We start from the raw sequence: 26,682 nt of genomic DNA on the forward strand, positions 1-26,682 counted from the left end.
ACCTCCTCAGCCCAGTGCGCATCTCTGGTCTGAGCCCGCGGACGCGCCTCCTCCTCCTCCTCCTCCTCCTCCTGCCGCCGCCGCCGCCGCCGCCGCCGCCGCACGCACAGGAGCGCTTCTCCTCCTCCTCCTGCTGCTCCTCCACCTCCTCCTTCTCCGCCTGCCGCCAGAAGAACAGCATCCCGGTGTTTCGGGGCTTTCTTGGCTGCCCCTTTTCCCTCCGCCACCCGATCCCAGATCAGTGAGCTGGCCGGCTCACCCGGTCGGACCAGGGGCCGCCCGGTCTCTGATCTGGAGCCGATGGAGGGGGACGTCATGGACAAGCTGGAGGACATGTCGTCCGTGTACGAGTTCGACCCCATCACGGGGAATATCCCCGCGACCAAAGTGGAAATCACCGTCTCCTGCAGGTGAGTCACACGGAGAGCGTGACGGAATGCTTCATAGGAAAGTTAGAAAAACACAGTAAAACGTTATTATAACGAAAAGTTCGGGCTGCCGCCACCTTGTTGACAGTTTTGTTTCATCCATTTTTATTATGAAAGCGTGTTTCCTTTGATTATGTCCTGATACAAAAATAATAATAATAATAATAATAATTCAAAAAAAAAGTTAAAGGTGAGATCGTGGAAATCTCGGATCGTGGAAATCAGCGCGCGGCAGAAGTTTTGTGCTGAATGGTGCTTGTATTAGGCTTGATTTTGGGGTGGGGACGGAAAGAGCTGCCGTTCAAACGTTGTTGCCGTTCCCACATTCGGAATGCAAGGTGTGACACAGAGAGATGCCACGCGGTGTGGTGGGCAGACCAAAAAATAGTAGGATTCTAAATTATAGGTTACTCAATATGAATTTGTGTCAAATGACAAACTGTATAATTCTGAAGGCGCCTTGTGATTCTGAGATGGTTTGCATGTAAACTTACATTAAATGCATGTCAGCTAAATAACCCGGCTTATCTTGGATGCATATAGAAATAGATCCAGTAGAAAATAATACCAAATTGTAAATTCGATTGTCTGCATTGCACTGATATTGAAGGACTATGCAGGATTGAATGCATAAAATCACACAATCTCAATACACAATGATATATGTTTCGGAATCCAAATGAATATAACTGTTCACATTAAAATGTATTTTAACATATATATTAAAAAATGTCATTAATGCCAATTATAAAATAGTGCATCAAAAAGAGTAGAATATTGATATCATGATATGAGACTAGATATCACCTGGAATTTTCGTATATTGTAATATTGCGATATATTAAAATGTTCTCTTTAAGGCTGCAGAACATCTGCAGCCTTAAAGAGAACATTTTAATATATCGCCAAATGGTGATGACCAAATGGTCATCCTCAAAATATCGCCAAATTATCGATATCGAGGTGTCCGTCCAAACTTGTCGTGATATTTGACTTTGTCTATATCGCGTCCTCGCGCAGCCTCTTCATATTCAACGATCATCAGTGACCTCACCATCCGACTTCCTCTCTCCACATCAGTCAGTATTTTCAGAGCTGCTCCAGCCCATCTCACCTCACACCGTCAACGGATGCTTTCAATAGAGGTGGTGGAGGATGGTAAACCTCCCTCCCTCCCCCTCCCCCTCCCCCTCCCCTCCTTCCCTCCCTCACTTATCTCCCTCCCTCTCTCCCTCCTGCCTTCTTTACAAAGCACTGGATGTTAAAGATTTAAAGGTTTACATCACATTCACACGGCGCTTGTGACCTTGACCCCATTGTCCATCGCCCATCGGTACAGAGGTATTTCCCTTTCAGGAAGTGCTTCAGAAAAGAAAAATAAAAAAGTTCTCTCAAAAGTGAAACACAGTCTACCCCTCCGCTGCGAGGGAGTTTTTTTTCTTTTTTCTTTTTTTTACTGTCAAGGCTTCGCTTTCAATGCCTTTCCTCCCTCGGTAACACACACACACACACACACACACACACACACACACACACACACACACACACACACACACACACACACACACACACACACTAGCGCGCCCACACACACTGCATACACAAATATTTATGCATGCACACACACACACACACACACACACACACACACACACACACACACACACACACACATGCACACACACCCTTTTGATGCTGTGTTTTAGCCGCTGGAGCAGAGTTTGAGCTCTAACAAGCTGTGTGTGCATTATTGATAGACCTTGCCCTGACAATCAGAGAGGCTCACTCCCACATTGCTCTGCTCAGATGTAGCAACTGAGACCAAGCGAGGAAGGGGGGATTTTTCTAAAACATATTATTATTATTTGCTGAATGAATGTTTCCCACCCGCCCTCCCAATAGTTTTAATGGATGGTTCGAGATGACCTGAAGCCAGCGTTAAGACAGAGGAAATGAGGGATATGTCCATGCTATGCTAATCACAGGCAGCCTGCTTCTGCAAGAATTTGGCTGCATCAAAATGGGGACTCTGGCATTTCATGCCTCGGTCATATGCAATCAGGCACAGTTCACGGAAATGATTTGACTAATCCTGAAAGTTTTCAGTGGCGTGTCCCTTTCAGCATCCCACACACATATGTGTGTGTGCGTGTGTTTGTCTGTGTGTGTGTGTGTGTGTGTGTGTGTGTGTCATCGTGCACTATTCTGTGATGAAGCGTGAGAGTGAGAGAGACACAGACTCAGTTTCACTACATGAAGCAGAAAGAGGAGTGGAGATACGAGTGGAAAGATCTCTGAAAACTCCCCCAAAAAAGAGAAAAGAAGACAGCTCCAGGCCACTGTTCTATCAAAAAGGAAAAAAAAAAGATTCTTCAGGGGGGTTTTGACATCACCACATGGTGCTATCTGTTATTGCGACAAAAGCAACATCGTCACATAATTTTGAGTACTGCAGATCTTTCCTGTTTTATCACAAAAAAACAAGAATTTCAATGGAGTTAAAACAGGAATGGAATGATTCCTCTGCAAATAGAAGCACAGATCATGTAGAGCATGCAGGATGTAGGGCAGCTAGTAGGCAGAGCTACAGTAATAAGCATGAATAAATAAAAAACTGTTCCGAATCTAAAAATTTTCTCTTTTATTTTCGGTGAGGATGCAATGTGGGAATAAGAGGAGCAGCGATGGAGAAACGTGGAATGTGTCTGTGAGCCTAGTGAGTCACCGCCCCACCTCTCGGTGGCCTACTTGTAAAATCCACCAACCTCCGTCCACCCGAATCCCTGGTGTGGAAATCAATAAGGTTAAATCCTTCTGTTAAATTGAAATCATTCATTTAAGACGCAAACTCTGACACAAAAGCTGGTTTCCAGTCCCACAAACAGGTCGGGGGGGATCTATTCACAGTGCTTGATTGAACACAGTCCCTGCTGGCTGTTCTCTAGGACTCTACCATTCTCATGCACATACCCCCCACTCACCACCACCACCACCACAACCCACCCCAAAAAACCCTCAATGTTGATAGTATTTCACTCCTGTCACGAGCCACGCCCCCTTTATTTTGACAACATACACTTATCTGAAGCAATATCAAGCAATAATAGGTCTTTGATTGGCTTGTTGCTGTGCATGTGCGTGTGCGTGTGTGTGTGTGTGTGTGTGTGTGTGTGTGCGTGTGCGTGTGTGTGCGTGTGTGTGTGTGTGTGTGTGTCTAATGGCAGGGATACACTAGAATACTTATGCCCGAATTCCAGTAATTGACTTGATAAGAACACTTTTATTTAGCGGGAAATATCCCTCAAACATCCAGCCCCAATAAAGGTTTTCCCGCTGATCTTTTAGTTCGTACCCTGTTTGCAGATGGTTTTTAAAATGGTTTGGAAAAGCGGTACAGGATGTGCGGCATGTTTTAGTGTATTTTCCGAGAACAATTCTTGATTTGTCGCGCGAGTTGCTTCAGACTGAGGAAGACGGCGGCTGATGGACAACCCGCCGTCGGACAGGGGTGAACTCTTCCTGTCGGCGAGCGCCGGGTTAAAGTGCAAACGGATTGAACGTAGCAGAGAAAGAACCAATTAAACCCGACGTGCCCTGCACCTCTCTCCCGATTGACAGCTAATCCATAGGCCTCGATGAGGTGAAGATGAATCTTGAAGCCTCTAGATTTCATTCATCGCCGGTTTAATTGGTGGTCTGTAGTAATAATGGAATAGTAATGATGAGAGATTCTTGGTTGGACTAAATCCTCTACCTTCAAATATGTCAAGCCCGGTCCTCATCAGGGGTGTGGGGACCCGAGATTTGCTTCCCGACGGAACACTAGCACAGTACATAGCGCTTTGATTAAATTCCCAAGTTAAATGCCGGGTTGGTCTGAATTAGCTTACAAATTTATGCCTATGAAAGCAGTGCTTGCTACAATCTGAGTGGTTCCTTCATGGATCTAGGACAGATATGAAAGCATTGCAGAGAGTGTGGAAAAGCCCTTGGGAGACGTAGAGCAGCGCTGCACCGCACCGCTCCTCTCCCTGAGTTTCCCCTTCTCCCTCACTCGCATGGCGCCTCGCTGGCTTTGTTTGCATGTGGCGCGACAATGCTCCACAGACATCATCAAAGTGGCTTTACCATCTGAAGCATATGGCGCACGGAACAAGAGCTCAGCCGCGCATACTGAGAAATAATTACCGCGCATCTGAAAATATTCACAGAATCTACGGAACGGGCCACTGGCGGGCGGTGCTTTACGGTGGTCATGCCGGGCCCGGCGTGGTTTTACTCCTGGTAGTTAAGTTAAACATGTAGTTCAAATTTTTGTTGCAGTTGCAGTCAGGGTCGGAGGAAACGGCAACACAACAACAACAACAACAACACAGTGAAAACGTTGAAAAGTTTTAGGACTTTTTGGTCGTAAAAATCTGCTTATTTTCTCTTCTGAAGGTCACTTTTATGTTTAAAAGGCAATTAGAAGTTTTCAGTGTTACTGACTGACCGTCTGACCGCACACGTCCTTCTGTCCAGATTGAATGTTCTATTTTGGCAGTTCTTGATGATGGCATGGAACATATTTGACCCATTTTTCAAATTGCTGCTTCCATTCATGCTTCATAAATATGCTTGCCGTTGGCAAACTTTGTGCCAAATAAAACTGCTCGTTTAAAACACAAAATCCCAGATTTCGATGTTCACTTAAAAATTATAAATGAGTCATTATTTGCTAGTTTTTATTATGCCTCTGAATTATGTCTGGAATATGCCACATATATTATATCCCCGGCCCCCCCTGGACCCCCCCGGACCCCCCCTGGACCCCCCTGGCCCTCGTCCCGGAAAACAGGCAGACACACGTGCACACACCTAGAGTTAGTGTGCACGCACTCACACACAGTAATTGGCTGTGATTAGAATCCTCACAAACAGGGCTTCCTGGAAGCTTTCGAATGGGCAAGCAGCCTGTCGTCAGCGTGCGTTTGACCTCTGGGGGAATTGGGAACGAGGAGAGGGAAAGAAAAGGGAGGCGGCGCTGAGGGGGAGGCGGGCGGGGTCAGTGAAAAGACCACATTTATTTATAATTATTGTTTCTGACAAAAAAAAACAAAAAAAACAAAACCTAAACCAATCAGCCAGGAAATGACAGGCATTGATGAAGGGGAATAATCTTCACCATCTTCCTCAAATGAGAGTGACAGACAGAGGAAGGACGACAGAGACGGCAGGGCCTCCCTGCAATTAGTGAGAAAAGATAGCGAGAGTAAACAACGCCAGTGAGGAGGTGGAGGGAGGGGGATTTCAGGGGAAGTAAAGAGTGGAGTAGAGCGCTCTCAGCTGTGTGGTCAAAGCTCAGAGTTCCTCCTCATCCCCGCGCCGCTGAGTGATCTGAGTCTGTAGTTACACACACACACACACACACACACACACACACACACACACACGTTCACCTCCAGAAGACAGATACTACTTTCCAATTTCATTTTGCCTTTTTGATCCCGCCACGTCAGTGTTCTATGACTCGGTGTCGGCAGCTCGAACGTCTTGTTTTCAGACTGAACTTCAACCCCTGACAGGCACTGAAGGCCTCTCTGCTCACTTGTGTGTGTTTTTTTATTTTCATCTCTCCTGGTTTTTTCTCATTATTTCTGTCTCACTAGCCCTCTCTCGCGCGCTCTTCTCTTTGTCTATCCCTCTATCTCTGCCAGAGACAGACAGAGGGAGGGAGAGAGGGAGAGGGAGAGGGAGAGGGAGAGAGAGAGAGAGAGAGAGAGAGAGAGAGAGAGAGAGGGGAGAATGAGAGAGAGAGAGAGAGAAAGAAAGAGAGAGAGAGAGAGAGGACCCCAATTAAAAACATGCAGTACGCTTTCCTGTCCAAGACATGATTAAGTATATACCATGTTGAGGAGGCAAACAGTGCATTTGGACAAGGAGCTAAAAGGCGATGTGGAACTGAGGGCGAAGTGTGTAAATGCAAAACAAAACCACACCGGCACCTCCGCCAGGGTGTGAAAAAGTGTGTGCTTCTGCCAAACGTGAATATTTGGAGATTTTTGTTTCCACCCTGTGGAGCAATCTCTTCCCCTAGACTGGCTAAATGACTGATGTCTGGTGAGGGTCACTGCTTTGATAGTGCTGCACTCAGCCGAGTGGGCGCAATTTACCATTTTGACCTTGGAGGTGGAGTGTTTGACATCGGATGAGCATCTGACAGAAAAATAAATAAATAAATAATAATAATAATAATGATAATAAAAATAAAAACCTCTGGATTTACTTGGAGCCTAGAGTTGGTGTATTTATATTGTTCTTCTTCTTCTTCTTCTTCTTCTTCTTCTTCTTCTTCTTATTATTATTATTATTATTATTATCATCATCATCATCATTATCATTATAATTGTTCTATTGTCTCATTCTCTCATGCCTATTTGTGCCTGTGGCTTTTTTAAGACAAAATAGTCCTGTTTGAAAGCTCTTGGTGGTCGCACCGTGACAGAATTTCTAATGTGTGAATAAAACACGCTGGAATGATTGAGTTTGCTGATGTCAGGAGAGGTTAGTATTTTGTATTCCCTCTTTGTATTCCCTGTGAGAGATTTCATCACAGAAGCTTATTTACTTTCCCATAATAAATGAATAACTATGTCAGCACTATTAGCATTTTGGTGCTGTACCTCGGCGAAAATGGTATAGAAACCAAGGAAAACATTTTTTCACTTTTTTCTGGTCAAAGTGGAAGCAGGATATTACCAGGGCGCTGGTTTTTACTTTTTCCACTCAGCCCCCACACCACATAATCCCCTTAAAACCTGACAGGAACTGTGCAAATTGCTATTATATGCACTGTCGGCTCTGTTCCTGAGAATAAGCTGTCTTATTGTCAAGTCCTTGCACTTTTCCATCGAGCTGGCATCTCACTGTCCCCTAAGTTTTTCACTGTGAGGATCCGTGTTAAAACTACATGTCGCTTGTTAGGCTGCGAGAGACAAAGGCTGAACATAAGTAAAGTGAAGCCTGACAATCTCCTGGAGCGTCCGCTGTCGTCGCCGTCTCTAGGGCCGGGACTTTGGTCTGTAGCCGTCGGGTGTCACCGGCTTGGCATCTCAGGCGCTGTTTGTGTCCGTCCTACTGTCTGTCCGCCCGAGGCAGAGAGGGCGAGGACCACGGGACGACAAAGCCCACAGTCGTCAGCGATGAACCTCGGAAATCGGTGTGACGTTTCTGTTAACCCCCTCTTTCTCTTGCTCTCTCTCTTTTCTTCATTCCGTCGCGAGAGGCTGCGACTCCCGCCGTCCGTCCGTGGGGCTGAGAGCCTTCCAGTGTCACCTCCCCTCGTTTTGGATAAGCCCCAGATTACAGGAGTGCCACTCCTGCCTTGAAAATCCAAGGGAATCCACTCGACACACAGAAACGGCGAAACAAAATAAAACCTGGAAATCCATCAAAACTCGTCATTTGTAATTGTTGCCCTTCTGAGATCCCACTGTTTTTAGGTCCAATTCATCTCTTATTTGTGATGGGTAAACATTTATTGAAACAATATTTTGATATTGCGTTTTGAACACACGCACACGCACACGCATGCGCGCGCGCACACACACACACACACACACACACACACACACACACACACACACACACACACACACACACACACAACAAGGCCCAGAGCAGGAATGATCAGTTTTGAAGAGGAAATGTGGCACCATTTGCCTGAAGTGATGGATGTGTGTGTGTGTGTGTGTGTGTGTGTGTGTGTGTGTGTGTGTGTGTGTGTGTGTGTGTGTGTGTGTGTGTGTGTGTGTGTGTGTGTGTGTGTGTGTGTGTGTGTGTGTGTGGGTGGGTGGGTGGGTGGGTGGGTTTGTGTGTAATTGATTTGCTCCCCTCCCCGGCCGATTAGGCTTTCTTTTCAATTTTTCTCACAGAATGGATGGGGATACTTCATGACCCCAATGATTTTTTTACAGCCGTCTTTGTGAGTTGATGGATTTTATCAGACGGAGAACTTAACAAAGCTCCGAGGTGGAGGCACAGGTGGTGTGCCCGAGCACCTGCCCCTTTGCCCCTCCATATCCATTGCGTTCTCTTTATCAGGCGCCGTTTCATTTATTATTTTTATCTCATCACCATGAATGGTCATCGAGATGTTATTGGGAACGGCTGTATACATCTAGACTGAAAACTATCCTACAAACAGACCAAGCTGTTGCTGACAAAACCCTGAGATTTTCCAAAATTGCCTGCTTTCCAAACACGCCTTATCTTTGGTCAAAACGCAGGGATCTCATACAGAGAAAGAGAGATTCTGCATTTTTGTCCATATCCTTCCCTGTATATATATCTCCCCTTATCTGAATAGACTTTTAGTTTTTTAACATTATTAACATTCACGTTAACATTTTTCGATACTAGGTTATCTTCATTTAGCTTTTAACTGCAAAGTTAAAATTGTATTTTCATGGTTACCCTCACTTAACTGTATATCTATCCTACCAGCACTGGTTACATTCAGCTGTTTTCTGGCGGTAACCTTCACTCATTTATACTCTTGACTGAAACATGTTTTCACAAACTTACATTTCTGTATTTTAATTGCATTTTTAGTTTTTGTTTTTCATTTGCTTTGGCAATGTAAATGTATGTTTCCCCGTGCCAATAAAGCCTTTTTTAATTACATTGAATTCGGAAAACATTCTGAAAGAACTCCTTTTCCGACATTATTTTATATAATCACGACGGGGGAATAACAGAGCAATCATTGTGTTTTAATGAGACTCATATTCCAGACTAACTCACTCAATTTCGCCTGTAGGAAAATGAAGAAAGTCCTGATGAGCAGATTAATTTTCTGGGCGAGATACAGTATGAATATTCATGAGGTACTCCTTCTGAACGAGTCCTCATTAATCGAGTCCAAACGAGTCTTCATTGGTGGAATTGGTTTTAAAAAGGCAAGTCACGACTGTAGTGCTAAAGAAACGTGGACAGAGTAGGTAGGTAAACTATAAATACATTTATGAGCTCTTCAGTAATAAGCCTATTCATTAATATTTATATAATTACATATACAATATTTAATCATAGATATTGCCATAAGTTAAAAATGTGATTTATTGATACTTTGTGTTTAAAACATAGAAAATAATTTGGTTGAATACCTCAATATCGATTATGTGAGGCTCTTCCGGGGATGCCTACATCACATTACATTATGATCACATTACATTATGTGATCGATCAGATGCTTTTGTTCAAAGCAACCGACAGTTAGTACATTTTGTCACAGTCACAACCAAACCTTCTCTTGGAACAAGCAGCACCAGTAGAGAAGGCATAGAGTTTTTATTCGTATTCTTTTGAACAGGAAAGTAAGTTAGAAAGTGAAGGGGAAACAGATCCTCACGAGGTACAGAGAGAGACAGGTCAGTGCAGCAGGGTCCAGGTGGAGTTTGAGGTGGTTTTTCACACAATCACTATTTGAGAAGCAATCATTAGTAATTTAGAAATTAAATATATTTTGAATATTTTATATTTAAAATTGTTCTAATGAGGTTGAAGCATTCTTTAGAACATTCTATGAAGTTCATAAAATGACATTTATTTCCTCTAATGCAGACTTAAAAACAGCATATCACAATATAATGATAAAATTCCAGACAATATATAAATATATTGCCAATATATTGCCAAACAAGCATTAGTCTTAGATCTATAATGAAGCATTAATATAAATCATGAACTATTCAAAAATATTCAATGCAATCAAAACAGCTGTTTTCAATACAAACAGTGAAAATAAATGGGGTCATGTACGTCACATTTGGATAAAGTTTTGGGCTTGTTTTTTTTAATGCACTGTAAAAATATATAACTTTACTGTCACTTTCCTACGGGTGATCGACATCGACAGAGACGTCGGAAGAGAGAGAAAAAGTTTTTGGAGAGTCCACTGTAAAAACTTTCCTCCATAAGGTTTGTTTTGCGTTCACTCTCAGAAAGCTCATATTCTCTCTCCGTCTATGTCTCTCACCCACAGGAAAGTGTATAGAAAAAACCCAAAACTGGTTGAAATGTTTCCCCCTCAACCCAGATGTACCATACATGATCTCATATTATTTATTTTCAATATTTATATTTAAACTTGTTTATGTTACTGATGTTTTGATATAAACAAGTTTGAATTAGATGTATATTAATATTATTAATAATATTCTAGTTTTGCAGACTGTTCGCTCTACGCTGTATGAAGACTCACTGTAATAATAATATGTATTTTTTTTTAACAGTATGTGTCAGATGCTCTCAAACACGCGCTCGGGCTGCTGGCTTTAAAAGCTCACTTGGAACCGAACCCTCAAGTCCATGACCTTGAAGCTCTCACCCAACACCTTAACTCTTCGAGCCACCGAGTCTTATCAGGAGCTGTCGTCTCCTCCGACCATCTGATTAAAGCAGCGGTGACCTGGACAGAAGAGTCGAGACTTGAACCTGTCACGGCAGCGTCTGAACCCGTCACACCACGGCGTCCTGTTGGTTCCGACTGCTCTGAGATGACCTTCACCGGTTTCTCTCGACATGGACACGTTTGGGATGTCAACTTTAATGGTCACCATTAAAGTTGCATCCCAAACGTGTCCATCTGCAGGAGGATGCTCTGCTCATCTACATCAAATGACTCGATTCCCTTTAGACTCCAACCCCCTAACACTGTCTAACAACAAGGATTTGGGTTAGATGTGTGAAGTCTGGAGTCAAAACCGTGGTCCAGTTCTCACTGTGAGTCAGTTTAACTCACTGAGGTAAAGCTTGTACGGTTTTCAGGAAACTTCTGTGTAATTAGGTCGTGTTTGTCCACAAAACACTGAGACGAGCTACATGTAGACGCAGGAGCTCCAAGAAGTATTTTGCTGGAACAGATTCCAGGAGCTCCCCAGCAAAATGACTATGTATGTATGTATGTACGTATGTACGTATGAATTTATTGTATGTTTGTATTGTATGTAATGTGTGTACGTCTGTATGTATGTATGGATGTATGCATGTATGTATGTATGTATGTATGTATTGTATGTATGTATGGATGTATGCATGCATGTATGTATGTATGTATGTATTGTATGTATGTATGTATGTATTGTATGTATGTATGGATGTATGCATGTATGTATGTATGTATGTATGTATTGTATGTATGTATGTATGTATTGTATGTATGTATGCCTTCCCATGGCGGTGCAACATGGCGGCCTCCATGGCAGAGACACAGAGACAGTGGTCACGAAACTCGTGGCCCTCTCTAGAGCCGGTGTTTGGTTTGTCCATTCTAGGCTACTGTAGAAACATGGCGGTGCAGGATGGCGGCCTCCGTGAAGCGTACCCGCACCCATGTAGATACAAACGGCTCATTATAAGGTGACAAAAGCATGATTCTTATTTTCATGGGTTTATACAATAATCAAAACACACTTATGAATATTATATTGGATTAAATATTCCACTATAAATTAAAAAAAACATTACATGTAGTTTGTATGTAGGTTGCAAAAACTTTTAAAATCTTGTTCCAAGGTCTCTGCACGGGGCTGCTGCTGAGTATTTATAGCTTTGAGAAAAACAAACACACTTTGTCCGAAACCCATTTCCACGATGGCTCTATTGAAGCTCTATCAACTTCACAATGCGCTGTATACTTCACTGGTGGTAAATTATTTATTTGAGGGCATACATTGGTTCATACCTACATTTGGCTGTAAGTTCCACAGCTACCCCGTAGCTCAATCCTTCTTCTTCTTTGATGCCTGATTCTGAGATAAGACGGACACTGTGTTTCCTAGAGAAAAACAAAACCTCAACTGCCACATAAATGGGACAGGTGCACAGAAAGTGATCCAACCGTGTGAATGTGCACCAGCAAGGCGGCGGTGGAAGCGTCTGCCCCGAGCGCTTGTGACAGAGTAATAGGAACTTAATGACTCTAAGGCTGAGGGATGGAGCAGCGTGATGTGAACATCGACATCACCTGTCACTGCGGCTTTTTTGGATGCAGGTTTTTCTGGCTGGAAATGCGGCCGCTACGCCACGCCCATCCTGATGGAATTCAATGAAACCGTTTCTGTTTCGCAGGGGCGGTCGGCAGGAACGCCGCGGCGCTGCTGGGAACCGGCTTTCATGCCACGGTGAAAACAGGAGATTTTTTTCTTTTTTCACATTATCGATCCCTCCAGGACAGGGGTCGGGAACCTATTAGCCAATTATGGCTCTTTCGATGACGATATATGGCTCGTAGACAATTTTGAGCTAAGATTTTTCATCACAATTAACAAGTAATAAATAATTATTCTGTGTTATTCTCATTTTAAAGTAAAACAATCCTCAAAAAACCACCACCACTTCAACAGCAAAATAGAAGCTTCAAAGGTCTGAACCTCAGATAATATTCGTACTTCCCTTGGAATTTGTTTTCTTCTTGATTTTAAGAAGATTGTAAACGTACCCTTCCGTCTCAATCCCCGGGAACAATTCAGGACATGGCAACCCAGCCTAACACCGTGTTAACACCAGACATATAATTTCCATAGAATTACAGACATATCATTTATAATTTGACATAATTATGATACACGTTCAGGAGGCTAGGATATTTACTTAAGTCAGACAATCCGGCAACAGAGTTGGGTTTTAACCATAACAAGACACAGTCCGTGCCATTGGAAATTTGGTGATGATCCTGAGCCTCCCTGGCAGCCTGCACGCTTGCTGCGCTCCTCTGACTGAATCTCCCCAGAGAAGGCCCTGGCCTAAATGATTCAACAGCTGGTGGGAAAAACGATCCTGTGTGAATCAACTATTGATCCAACACTAAAGCAACGCTGCTATTCCAGATTCTCCTTCTTGGCCGGCTGCAGGTTGGAGAGTTTGGGCACGAGGGGAGGAGGAGCGCATCCATGGATTTCTGTTCATGGATGGTTACGGCTCATTATTTTTCGATGTGTGTAGATGATATTACTCACACAGGATCTATGAGAGCAGAATTGCAATTGCTATGATCTGGAGGAAGGCAAAAATGACGTGTATTTTAATCTGCCATCCTTCCATTTTCCCACCATGCTGCTTTTGACCAACAGTCTCCCATCCTCTTTCTCACCCTCATACTTACTGCATTCCCACGAAGAGGTATTTGGCCTTGCTTCCCCTGCCGACTCCCCTTTCTATTTTACATAGCTCTCTTTTTCAAATTAATCTATTTTTTCCCCATCTGTTCAATGCCTTTTTATTTCTCTATCTTCCACTTTTGGTCTTTCCCCTCTTGGTGCTTTCATCTCCCCCTACCCCTGTCCACCCTTTGAATGTCTCTTTCCACCGCCGCTGGTCATCTTGCTCTAGTCCACCCCTATCACCTACCAGACACCCAGCAGTCGTCATTTTACATATTGCAATTTGGATTGCAAAATGGAGGACTAAGATAACTCAAGATTAAGTTGATAAATTAATACAATATTAAACAATTAAATAATGCAACTTACAAAACATATGACATTGCATACATAACATATAAAAATATATATAGAAATATAATACAAAATAATATTTAACAAATGTTAAAAATATTCAATGAAAATATTCCACTTATGATAAAAATTTCATAATAGCGGTTTTCCCAAGAATACTGCTGCGTTTCATACATTTTTATTTTGAAATGAAACTCCAAATGCCATTTTTCAAAATAATAGGCTCCATTACAGATGACTTATTCAGAAAAAATATGTATTACCCCAATGAGTCGATCAACAGTAAGGGGGCGTAGTCTAGCAGTTAATTTGCTCATAGTAAGTCTTCAGACAGACAGCACACATCGATCCATACATAGTATCAATTAAAAGCAGAGTATGCTACAAAGCTAGTCAGCAGCTCAAAAATATATACTAACCCCCTTGTGCAATTTGGAAAACTCGGGAAAATCGTCCTTACGATGACCCTCCAAATGGGGAGTGCAAAGTCTTAGTCAGTATTCCACTACTCTGCTCCCACGTAAATACTGTAGTTAATAGATAATAGATGTATTGATTGATCACGCTTTGCCTGCCAGTAAATCCAAAATTTTCTCTCTGCTGGCTAAATCCTTAGTATGTACTTGGTCTGCTAATGGCAGTACTGCGTTTTTTACACCAATCAACCTTGCTGTGTTATAGCTGGTCGAGGGTGTAAATATAATGTCAGAATACCAACGCATAAGCACTGGTATTTTGAGACACGGGGTAATCTTAAAGAACAAGAAGCTTGGATTTTAAATAATTACCCAGCATGCCTGAATTATTAGTGGAGACACATATAGGCCATAGAGTCGCCAGGTGATTAGAGTCAGTGCTAAGCAAAATATTCTTCTGAGGAAAGGCCTCAACAGCTTTCTGCTCCAGAGACTCCTTGTCATACAATAGTTAATGCATAAGTAAAGAAAACTTTGGCATCCTGGTTGTCCATAATGCATTTTTCAGAAAGTCATGGATGGGAAACTGGTTTCTGATAAAAAAGGGTGCGATTGTCAATTCTAGAGGGCATAAATATTAGGAATGAAAGTAAATTGCATGGCAGACCACATTTGAGCGAAGGGAAGAGAAAAAAAAAAAATCAAATTTCAAATCGAGTAACAGAGAAGCATTTCAGTGCCAGGTAGAATTGTAACCCATCCAAAGAAATATCAGATACAAGTTGTATACGAAATACAATTTAATACCGGGCTTGAAGCAGGCCAGGGGGAGAGGTAAACCATCAAGTGTGTAATATCGCATGTTCGTATCTAAATTCATTCAACAGTCGTTCCTGCCCCTCTGCCCTTCAAAACACAACGTTTCCCTGTCTCCTCTTCTCCAGATCTTTTTTATGACATTCATCTGAAAAAGTGATGAAGGGTTGAATATCGTGCAAGTCTCTTTCTCCAGAAGTTGCGTCTTGTGTGCGTGCACGTGCGTGCGTGCGCCTTTGGCCACGATCAATCAACTTATTGTGTATGCACCATCCTCTTTCACATTTAGGTGGGAGCGCGCCTTGGCCATAACTCACAAGGCGCGTCATGTTATTCTAAATTGCTTCTGGTGGAATCTAGCCGCTGAGGCCATTGATCAGTGGAGTAATTTTAAAACAGTAAGCTTTTTGAGACCACAGAGCTGCGTGGTCACGGTGGGTGGAGTTGCGGTTGAATGCACAATCGAGGCTGAGATTTGACAGTGGTGGTGCATGTCTTCGGTTAATTGGATTGATTGGGGGTTTTTTTTCAACTGTATGCTATTTAACTGGTTTCTTCCTCCCTGCATAACCGGCCTCATTTGTAATGCGAATGTGGCTTAGCAATCCTCGAGTTGCACTCGTTCTGTTGCATCTCCACTGAAACATATCATAGAGTGGGTCTGAGTTCCTGTATGTTCTCATTTTTTTCTTTTTCTTTTTTACATGTTTTTGGCTCCAGAGCAGCTACTTTCTTCAATGTCTTCTATGGACACACACCCACGCACGTGCACGTGCACGTGCACGCGCGCGCGCGCGCACACACACACACACACACACACACACACACACAAAATCGACTTAGCATGCCATATCTGTAAGCAAGAGGTCAAGCAGGCTGGTTGAATACATATTCATGAAACACCCACCTCCTTCCCTGCTTCCACAAGGATGCACCTTGGGGTTCAACTGTTGACTCCACCGGCATGGAGCCTTTTGATAACTTTTTCATAGTTTTCCTTCGGTGTAGATGGATACACGATGTATGGAAGTACAATAAGCCTTCTTCACCATATGTGACACACGGCTCGTGCAGCCTTGTACAGTATAAAACGTCACATTAGAGAGAGGGAGTGAAAGGACTGCACATGAAATGAATAGTTCTGGTACACAATAGGTCGATGGATTGGTGATACACGATAAACAAACCTAAAAGTAAACCAGTCAAATATATATATATACATATATATACACACACACAGTATACAGGCATAGTGTTCAATATGAGTTTACTGGTTTGCAGAATAGTGTCTAACTTGTGTCTAACTTTAAGTTACACAACGGGTGTAAATAAAAACCCAAACATTACATCTGGAGCTCAGTTTGTCGGGCGCGAGTCCCTTCAAAGTTTGATGAAGCCTGCAAGATGTCAGCATGCGTTGGTGTCTGCGATGTTTGTCTCCTTCCGTCAGTCGAATGCAACACTCATAAGGTTGTTTTTTCGGTGGTGGTTCAGCGCACCATATTCCCTTTTTAATTTCAGACTCTCAGCAAACCCTTTCAATACTTCCATAGTAGTTGCAGAGGCAGAACTCAGAGTGTCTGCTGCCATAGTAACCCTCTTCAAGATATTTATAATACATGTGCTGCGGTATTATTCAACACCACCATATCCAGTTAATTCTATACATCCAGTACATCCAGTAATTGCCAGGTCCAACACCATGTTTATGGTTTCTTTGGGACTAAAAACAACCTACCACAAAGAGTCATCACATGTGTCAAGATTGATCTAATTTACTTTATTTTCAGTGAGATGAGTTACACAATACTAGTAGAGTATAAAGCCTAGTATACACCGAACAGCCACAACATTTAAACCACCTGACTAATATTGTGTCGGCCACCCTTGTGCCGCCAACAGCTCTGACCTGCCTAACAATGTTTAGGTAGGTGGTAGGTGTCTAAGTAACATGCACATGAACGCCAGGACCCAAAGTTTCCCTGCAAATCATTGCAGAGCATCACACTGCCTCCGCCGGCTTGCCTTCCAGAGTGCATCCTGGTGCCATCTGTTCCCCAGGTTAACAACACACATGCCCCTGTCCATCCACATGATGGAGAAGAAAATGTGATTCATCAGAGCAGGCCACCTTCTTCCATTGCTCCATGGTCCAGTTCTGACGCTCACATGACCATTGTAGGCGGTGGACAGGGGTCAGCTTGGAGACTCTGAGCGCTCCCATACACATCAAGCTGTGATGCACTGTGTGTTGTGACACCTTTCTATCATAGCAGCATTAACTTTTTCACCAAGTTGTGCTACAGTAGCTCTTCTGTGGGATTGAACCAGATGGCCTAGACTTCACTCCCCACGAGCATCAATGAGCCTTGGGCGTCCATGACCCTGTCCCCGGTTCACCGGTTGTCCTTCCTTGGAGCACTTGTAGTAGGTAGTAACCACTGCATACCAGGAACACCCCACAAGGCCTGTGGTTTTGGAGATGGTCCTTGTCAAAGTGGCTCAGATCCTTACGCTGCTTCCAACACATCAACTTCAAGAACTGACTGTTGACTTGCTGCCTGATATATCCCACCCCTTGACAGGTGCCATTGGAACCAGATGATCAATGTTATTCACTTCACCTGTCACTGGTTTTAATGTTGTGGCTGATTGGTGTAGCTAATCAATCATGTACAGTAGTACTGACAGGACTGTTGCATACGTTGCTATCTATTGCTTTATCCCAGTGGTGATGCATTTTTTGCAAATGTTAAGAATAATACAACAAAACAAGATAAAAAAAAATGTGAAAAGGTTTCTTGATTCTTAGAAAAGTATAAATATATTCAATAAAATCTTAGCAATTATTAAAAAAGCTGATTAAGAAGCTACTGACATTGCACTCACAGACAACTAGGGGGCTGCAGGTTGAAAATGGCCCGACTAGTTCATCATGTAATACTAGTAGGAACAGTATTATACCTGTATTATACTAATCTCTAGTATGGGAGTCATCAGTGAAGTTCCAAATTAATATCTGCGAGCCCTGAAAGTTTCACTAATTAGGCTCCGCAGCCTTTTTCCAGCAAGTTGGAAATTCACAGTCATGAATCTAATCAACTCACATTATTATACTCTTGAAAGAACAAAAAGAAATGAAAGAAAGGCCTCCTCCCCAGGCGTTCACCGTCTCCTTCTCTGCCTGCGCTCCAAACGTGGAGGGGGGCTACAATAGGACCCGCAGACATCCCCCCACAGGTAAGAGGGAGGAAGCTGTCTAATTATTTTGGCTTGTGTCAGATCCCCCCCAAAAATAATGCCGCCCGTTTCTCTCTGTCTCTGTGCGTGTGTGCGTGTGTGCTTGTGCGCGCGTGTGTGTGTGTGTGTGTGTGTGTGTGTCTGTCAGCCTAACAAGCTTTTGTTTGTTCCCCCTGTGCACGGAGACCCGGGAAGCCATTATACTGCCTATTTCTGATCCGTTCTCTGAGGATTTCATCTCTTTCCCTCCACTCCATCTCACTCGCAATTATAAATGCAATCTGTTGCCATATCTCTTCCCCACTCTCTCTATTTTCTCCTCTCTCACATAAACCAAAATCACTGGCGTTTACACGCATCCTCTCTCCCACCGCTACGCTGTCCCCCTTTCTGGTTCTCGCTTTTGTAATTCACGTCCCCTCGGCATCTCCAACTGACGTTTTAATAAGGAGATCAATTCCCGCCCACGTCCGTTCCGTTTGTCTGAGAGTCCGTCACGTCATTTGCACGAGGGGCAAGCTGTCCTTGACAAACTTCCTGTCGCCCTTTAAAAATTAAAATAAAATCCTCAAAGTTAACTGCGAAGTCGCTGAAACACTGTTGAATGTCCACATTTTCATGTGGTGTCATCACTTTAATGATCCCAGTTTGGATGCATTATTATGGTTTGCTTTCAACATAGTTTGCATTTCATTTCAATAGGGTATGTATACAGTATATATATATTTTTTTATTTTTTTTTCTGTCTTTTTTCATTTGTATGTGTTTTCTTTTCTTCTGTAATTATCTGTCTATCTATCTATCTATCTATCTATCTATCTATCTATCTATCTATCTATCTGTCTATCTGTCTATCTGTCTGTCTGTCTGTCTGTCTGTCTGTCTGTATATGGTACTTTCAGTATAGAAGTATGGACACACAGCAGATATTCGTAGCTAAAACGTATTTCCTCATACTGCTACATTTTAATGAACAGAAGGACATTAAGTCAGTGAGTCTGATCCACCCTACCACTGTCAATGAATGTCATTCTGCTTACAAAGAATATATAAGTATAAACCTTATATAAGTATATATCTTGTATAAGTATAAACCATAGACCCAGATTCCGTAATTTCCCTTTAACAGTTCGGACTTTAACTATCAGTCCCCCACGAAGCCGTTCACCTCAAGCAATAAAAATGACTTTATTCATTATTCATAATTTTTAGTTAATGACCTTACACTGTAAGTACCCATAGCCTGGATTTCACTCTACTGACTTGAGACCTGGCTGGAGAGAAATGGCGCAGTTGCACTCGTTGAGACAGCGCCTGCTAATTTCAAATTCATCCAAACCACTAGATCGGATAAGAGAGGGGATGGAATAGCTGCTGTCTTCTCTGATATCCATACCTGCAAGGAAATCCCCCTCGAGGAATGCACGTCCTTGCTTTATCTATAAATTGCAACACTCTGATTTTAATCTTCACTGTGCAGTATATCAACCACCAGAATGTGAATGTGACTTTCTTGATGAAATTTCTGAGCTACTGTCCCAAGATCTCCACTGACTTTAATTGTGTGATTTAATATTCACGTTGACAATCAAACACACCCAGATGCAAAAAAACGTTATTAGCCTATTGGAGGCATTTGACCTCACTCAACATCTTATTACTTAGTCATATCCAAAGGACTTAATATTACCGTAGCTTTGTTATGGATGTTCCTATTTCAGATCAGTGTTGCAAATTCTCTGACGTCTCAGCTTTTCCGGTACAACAGAAGGACACCCAAACAATCAAAAGAGCGTATCATTGACAACAATAAGATTGAAACCTTGAAAACTGAATGAGTTATCGTTGAACCTGCCCTTCAACTCTCCAGGAATATGATTGCTGCCATGTCTCACTCTGTCCGCTTAGACCAACAAAAATTAAACGGTATTCTTAGACAATTCAGGTCCTCCACCTGCTGCTTCGGCCCTCTCCCTACTACATTTCTAAAAATTGTTTTTAACTGCTTAGCACATGAGGTATTAGAAATAATGAACTGCTCTCTTCAATTAGGTATATTTCCTGCAGTACTTGAAACAGCTGCTATTAAACCACTGCTGAAGACCAATCTTGATGCAACAGCCTAATATAAATATAGGCCCATTTCCAACTTGCCATCACTCAGAAAAATACTAAACTAACATCAAGCCTTCCAGACATTTATCAGTCTGGTTTTCAAACTCACCATAGCACAGAAACTGAACGTATCAAAGTTGTGAATCATCTTCATATAAACACAGATTCTAACAAACTGTTCTTGTACTCCTGGATCTCAGCCTCTGACACTGTTGACTTGACCATCATCATCAAAGAGATTAGAAAAATGGATCGGCCCAAACTGGTTCAGAACCTGCCTACAAGACAGACAGTTATTTGTGTCCATTGGAGCATTTGCCTTGGAATAAATGAGCACTGTATGTGGAGTAACCAAAGGTTTCATACCTGGACTATATCTATTTAATCTCTATGTGCTCCCACTTGCACAAGTTATGGGATTTACCAAAATAAATCCACATAATTGTGCAGATGTTTCACAATGATACATATCCCTCTCTCCTGATGACCTACATCCCATTCACTCCCTAACTCGGTGTAATTATGATATTAATCTATGGATGTCAGAAAACTTTTTACAACTGAATGATAAAACAGAAATACTCATCTTTGTGCAAAGCCTCAGAGACACAAAATTGCAGCTCATCTCTGTTCTCTTTCTCAAGAGAGCAAAAGTGAAGCCAGAAATCTGGGTCGGATCACAGAGGGTGATCTAAATTTTAAGAGCTATATCAATCACGTCGCAAAATCAGCTTTCTACCATCTAAAAAATATTTTAAAATGAAGGGGCTTTTTGTCAATAGCACTCTGAATAACGAATCCATGCATTGATAAAAAGTAGACGAGAGTGCTGTGATGGCATATTCACTTGCCTCCCAAAATCAGCTGTGCGGCAACTACAGTTGATTGCACGCGTTCTCACCGGAATAAAAAAGTAGGAACACATTACACCTGTTCTTAAATCTCTGCATAGACTCCCCCTTGAAGCCAGAATCTAAAAATGTGTGCCTGTGTTTTATGAGATTTTTATATTCTGCACTACCTCTTTGTACAATTGCACAAACAACTGTTGATATGCATAATTACATTCCGCACTTGCGCTTCTATTTTGATTGCAGTGTTACTCTGTATATCACATTGTGTTGCCCTGTGTATGAAATGTGCTATTTAAATAAAGCTTGGCGTGACTGGAGACTGAAGTGAACAGCAGTTGCTGTTACCATGTTGCTGCAAGGGAGTGGTACATTTCAATGGAATATTCAAATCAAAAATAGCCGCAAACACTTTCCCTTCTCACCGAATTCTGCTGCTTTAAGTCAGTAAATGTGTTTTTAAACACACTGTACATGTTTTCATGTGTACTCTTTCTTTTAAAAAAGCCCCGCATGGGGTTGAGTTAGAATTTGAGCCGGGGCTGCTGTTGTATTCGAGCTGTGGCTGGTGTGTGGGAAGATGTGTGTTGTGGGACTTTGCGTTTTGGCAAAGGTATAATCAAAAGAACACTTTGATGAGTTGTTGTTTTTGTTGTTGTAGATGTTAGTTCTGTTAGTTCTGAACACATTACCTCTTTTTAGAAAGGTTGAGGTGTTTGATGCCATCCCGCACACACACAGACACACGCACACACGCACACACGCACACACGCACACACGCACACACGCAGACTCCATTCATCATGTACATGTTACATCTACTGTATGTAAAACAGCCTCTGAGCTCTTGGATTGGAATCTACACATGTTTAGATTTACCCTTCATTTTATTCAAAATGCACAAAGTAACTTCAACTTATTTTTCATTTATTATTCACGAGCTTTTTTGGATCACGCTCTGACATTGCTATTTGTCCACCTTTACAGATGTGGCATACACTGTATGCATGCTCTTGAAATAAACCTGACCGGAGTTCAGGACTTAAAATGTGGCTGTGGTAAGGCACTCATGTTAAACCACATTAATTATTCAGCTACAGACCAGGATGACCCCTTTGCGATAAATAAGTAAAGCGGTTTTCCCAGCGGCTTCTTCCTATGCGCTAGAAACTGCACCAAACTATATTTAAACAAAAAAAAAAAGAAAATGGAAATGTAATCAAGTAGGGCTTTAATTATACCACCCAGATCTTGTTTCCTAATGAAACGCCACCGACTGCTCTTCATTTGAGCTCTTCATTTCATTTCAGTGAACAATTTAAACACTGCCACTTTATGGGAATCTTTCAGAACAACGTGTTCCCTCTAATTTTTGCTGATAATTATCGACGGCGTCTTGGCCATTGTAGCAATTAGGTAGAAGTTTGAATGAAAAAGTTGTAGTGTTTTAATGCTCCTCTAAAACCCCATTGAGCTTTCTCAGTTTCAGTTCTCATTAAACACTCTCCCAAAAAGTAACAGGAGACAGTAGCTGGTGCTGGTCTCTTTAATGGAAGCAGTGTGAAACTGAAACAGTACAGGAGTATGCAGGTTAACAATAAGTCTCTATGCCGACGCAAATAACTTGTAAACACGTTGTGACTGTATGCCTACGCAAGTAACACAAATAAACGTACAGATTGTGCTTTCTCAAAGGCAATGACCAGGCGTCGTCCTTGAAGAACCCTCCGCCTATTATGTTGAGGAAGGCCTTGTCGTCGACTGAGGGCAGGAGTTTGCCGCCGTGGGCTGAGTGGTTGAAGATGCGTTCTCCTACCTCCGTTTGGCTGCCACCTCTCATGCCCTTTGCTCCTCGCCATGTGCAGTGGTGCCTCGCTCCCCACAACGTGTGGTGTATGACCGCCGCTGCATGGGTCGGGGGACCGGCATGGAGAGCGGCGATGTGGCGCTCGCTGCCGCACTCTGTACAGTGGATGACGGCTTTGCAGTCCATGGCTTGATGGGTGGTCGAGGCGCAGCATCTGAAGCATATGGAACGCTGTCTCAGAAAGTCTTTCCTCTGCGCAAGCAGTTGCTTCCTGAAGAACCTGCATGTTCTGAGGGAGTGCGACATTTTGTGGATGGGACACTGTTTGTCGGGGTCCTTGCGTGGCTGTCCTTTAGGCTCCCGGGACTGCGGCCACTGCCACCTCTGTTTTGCTGACGGAGGTACGAGTCTTTCTCTTCCAGGGCTTGGCTGGGGGTCCCTCCACCCTGGGCGCTGTTGGTCTACAATCCCAAAGGGGGAAACCGGGACGCAAACCCAATTCTGCTTGCCTTTCCACAAGCCCCACGAAGAACGAGAAAGGCGGGAATGAAAATTGTGCTTCCGTTTGTAGTCTACGCCTTGGAATGTCCATGCCTCTTGGAGGTTGTACGGGAGTTTATTTTCGCGAAGGGACCCAGCCCTCTGGCTGAGTCGAGGTAGCTGAGGCCAGCCAGGGGCCCCTCACGCTCGAGCCACTCTATCTCACGTAGCAGGTCCGCGAGGTCCATCAGCTGCCCGAAGTCCATATCCTGGATTTCTGGGAAGTTATTTTGCCTTGCAAAGAACGACTGCTCGATGGCCTTGGGTGAGCCGTACATCTGATTCAACCGTTGCCATGCCTTGTCGAGGCCGGTGGTCGTTGAAGAAACCTGCGCTGACACGCCTGACATTCTCCAGCGCCTCGCCAGTGAGCCAGCTGGTGAGTAGTTTTAACTCCTCACTGGCTTTGAGATTCAATCCCGCCGTGGCGCTGCGGAAGCTCTCCCTCCATGAGAGATAGCTTCCCGGGCAGTTGTTGAATACCTTCAACCGCAACAAGGAGAGGTCCCGGCGAGCCATGTAGATGCTGAGATTGGTAACAGATGCAGGGCCATCGACTGCGGGCCCGCCGTGGGCGAGGAGCTCGTTGCCATCATAAGGGGGGGGTGCAACTTGGGGTCCTCCATGACGAAGTGGTCCGAGGGGTGGTAGAGAGCGACAAGCCTCCTGGGATCCTCCGTACTGCCGAGCTCTGAGAGGTGGCACGGCCAGGCCCACAGATCCTGGGGGCCTTTGTACTGCCAAGCTCCGAGAACTGGCAGGGGGTGGTAAGTGGTTGAGACTGGATGGGGGTGCAAATCAGCATTGCACACCTCAATGTGTTGAGGGTGTGTGGGCTGTGGAGCGTTCCTCGTGTCCTTATTGGCTCCCTCGATGTTTTGGCTGCCGAAATCTGCGCATTGACAACCTTTCCCGGTGCTCTGCACCGGGAAGGGTTGAGCTCCGGTGAGCTCCGATGAGCTCCGATGAGCTTGGAGGGCTTCTGCAGCTGCTTTAACAGCCTCTGCCTCTGTCTCCTTTTTTAGGGCCTTTAGTGCAGCCTTGATGCATGCTCTCTCCATTTTTGCTGCAGCCTCAACGCATGCTCTTTCCACAGATGCTTTCATCACATACGGTCTGCGTACGTGCAACTGCGGCCCTTGCACGGGCCTCTGCTCTCGCACTGATGTTGGTCCTGCTGGACCCGCTGGACTTGGTGGGCTTAGCACTTAGCACAGTCACTGTTGGGCTGCTGTCCGGGCCTTCTGGTCTTCCTCCAAGCCCGGCTGCCCGCTGGGGCCCGGGAGTTCCAAGGGGCCTGGGTGTACCGACAGCCTTGCTCTCAGCAGTGGCTCAGGATTTCCAGGACACGTCCTCGCCAAAAGACACACGGCTTTGCAGCAAGCTTAACACTCCAAAAAAGTACCCAGAGACAGGCACTGACTTTCTCTTTAATGGAAGTGGTGTTAAACTGTGAAACAGTACATAAGTATGCAGATTAACGATCAGTCTCTTTGCAGATGTACTGTAAATAACCTATGATAGTTTATTTTTACGTCACTGTATACATACACAAATAACACAAATAAATGTACAGATTCTGTTTTCTCAAGGGCTTTGACGAGGCAAATAGAAGGAGACGTTAGTCCGTGTCTGAGGCGTGACCTGACTATGTACGTGTGTCTCTGCCTGGTTGTTTTTGCATGCCCGTGTCACAATGTCACACTGTCATCACAATGCTATGATGTCACAATACTTTAGGGGGGCTGGAACGCTGGTGATAGAAACATTGGATGAAATAAAGAGAACAGCTCATTGAGTCACTGAACAGCAGACTGACATTATTTTTCCAATATATATAGGTTTAGCTCCAACGATGCGTTATATTCGCGGCAATGAATTACACTAAGGCCTCCACTTTCAAGAAGATTGTGTTTTAACCGCATGACCACTGGGGTAGTAAGACACATTTGGTCAGTTCAACCACATTTCTGTATTGAACCACGGCTTTTGTTTTTTGTTTTTGAAGAGGTTGGATATTGAAAACGTCAAATTTCGAACAGATTTTAGGTGTTTGTTAAAATGTCTGTTGAGCACAACCATTCTTGATATCAAAGTAAAACAAACGCGTGTTCTCGGGATACACCCGTTGAGTGTTTTTAAAGGTTAAAATGAGAGGCTTTTGTAATAGCAACGCAGCAATTGTATTGAAAGGACAAACAAACCTTGTGGATAAAATTAATTGAATTGCTGTCTATACTCAACCCATTTCACTTTTTTTTTTTTTTTTTTTTTTTTACGATATCAGGTTTTCTATAAGCCTGCTGGGTAATTCAATTAGTCAGAGCAATTTTTTTTTTCTTCTTTCTCCTCCTCTTCCTCCTGTGTGTTCTAACAAATAAGATCAACCGTTGCCATGTCCCAGTGTCGCGAACAGACACCCGGAAGGAATGTTCCAGCACTTTTTTTGTCATGTATTCTCCTGTAAGGGGCAGTCTCTCGGAGTTACATACAAAGGACTATTTTCATGTTGGGTGCCTAGCAACCGAGCCTATGATTCGTACCAAGTGATAAAAGAGCAATGCATCAAAAAGGACTCGTGACATAGTAACGGTGCTGGAGTACACGCCACCATGTTAAGAAGAAGAGCTTGCGTGTCTCCGAAATTAGACCAGACTGACAAGTTGTTGTTTTTTTGTTTCCGGGCGAATGGAGAGACAACAAAGCAGAAAATGGATCGATGAATCGAAGCGTTGGCTTCTCGGTGTTTGCCAGTGGGCGCTTTGAGACGGAGCACATCCCAATCTCACCAAATCTGCATATGCAAGAGGGCGAGGTACAAGAGAAACAGTGAGCTAAGCGTGCGCTCATGAATCCGATTATCAGCACCTGTTCTGATCTGTCTGGCATGTCGTGTGCGTGTGTGCTTGTGTGCGCGCGTGCATGCGTGTCTTTGTGCGTGTGTGTGCGTGTGTGTGCGTGTCTTTGTGCGTG

At 43.5% G+C, this 26,682-nt stretch overlaps 1 protein-coding gene across 2 annotated transcripts in view; it reads left to right on the plus strand.

Annotated features, from left to right (window-relative positions):
* Positions 1 to 300: 300 nt before the first annotated feature.
* The window catches only part of cpne5b (copine Vb), a gene marked incomplete at both ends in the record, with an annotated part of 123,435 nt that continues 97,053 nt past the window's right edge, over positions 301 to 26,682 (plus strand). For both annotated transcript variants that reach the window (XM_080000308.1, XM_080000307.1), the window contains one exon: positions 301 to 410. In XM_080000308.1, the coding sequence (XP_079856434.1) occupies positions 301 to 410 (110 nt within the window). The remainder of the gene's footprint in view (positions 411 to 26,682) is intronic.

This window comes from Zeus faber, assembly GCF_960531495.2.
Source record: "Zeus faber genome assembly, chromosome: 5".
Classification (NCBI taxonomy): Eukaryota; Metazoa; Chordata; class Actinopteri; order Zeiformes; family Zeidae; genus Zeus; species Zeus faber.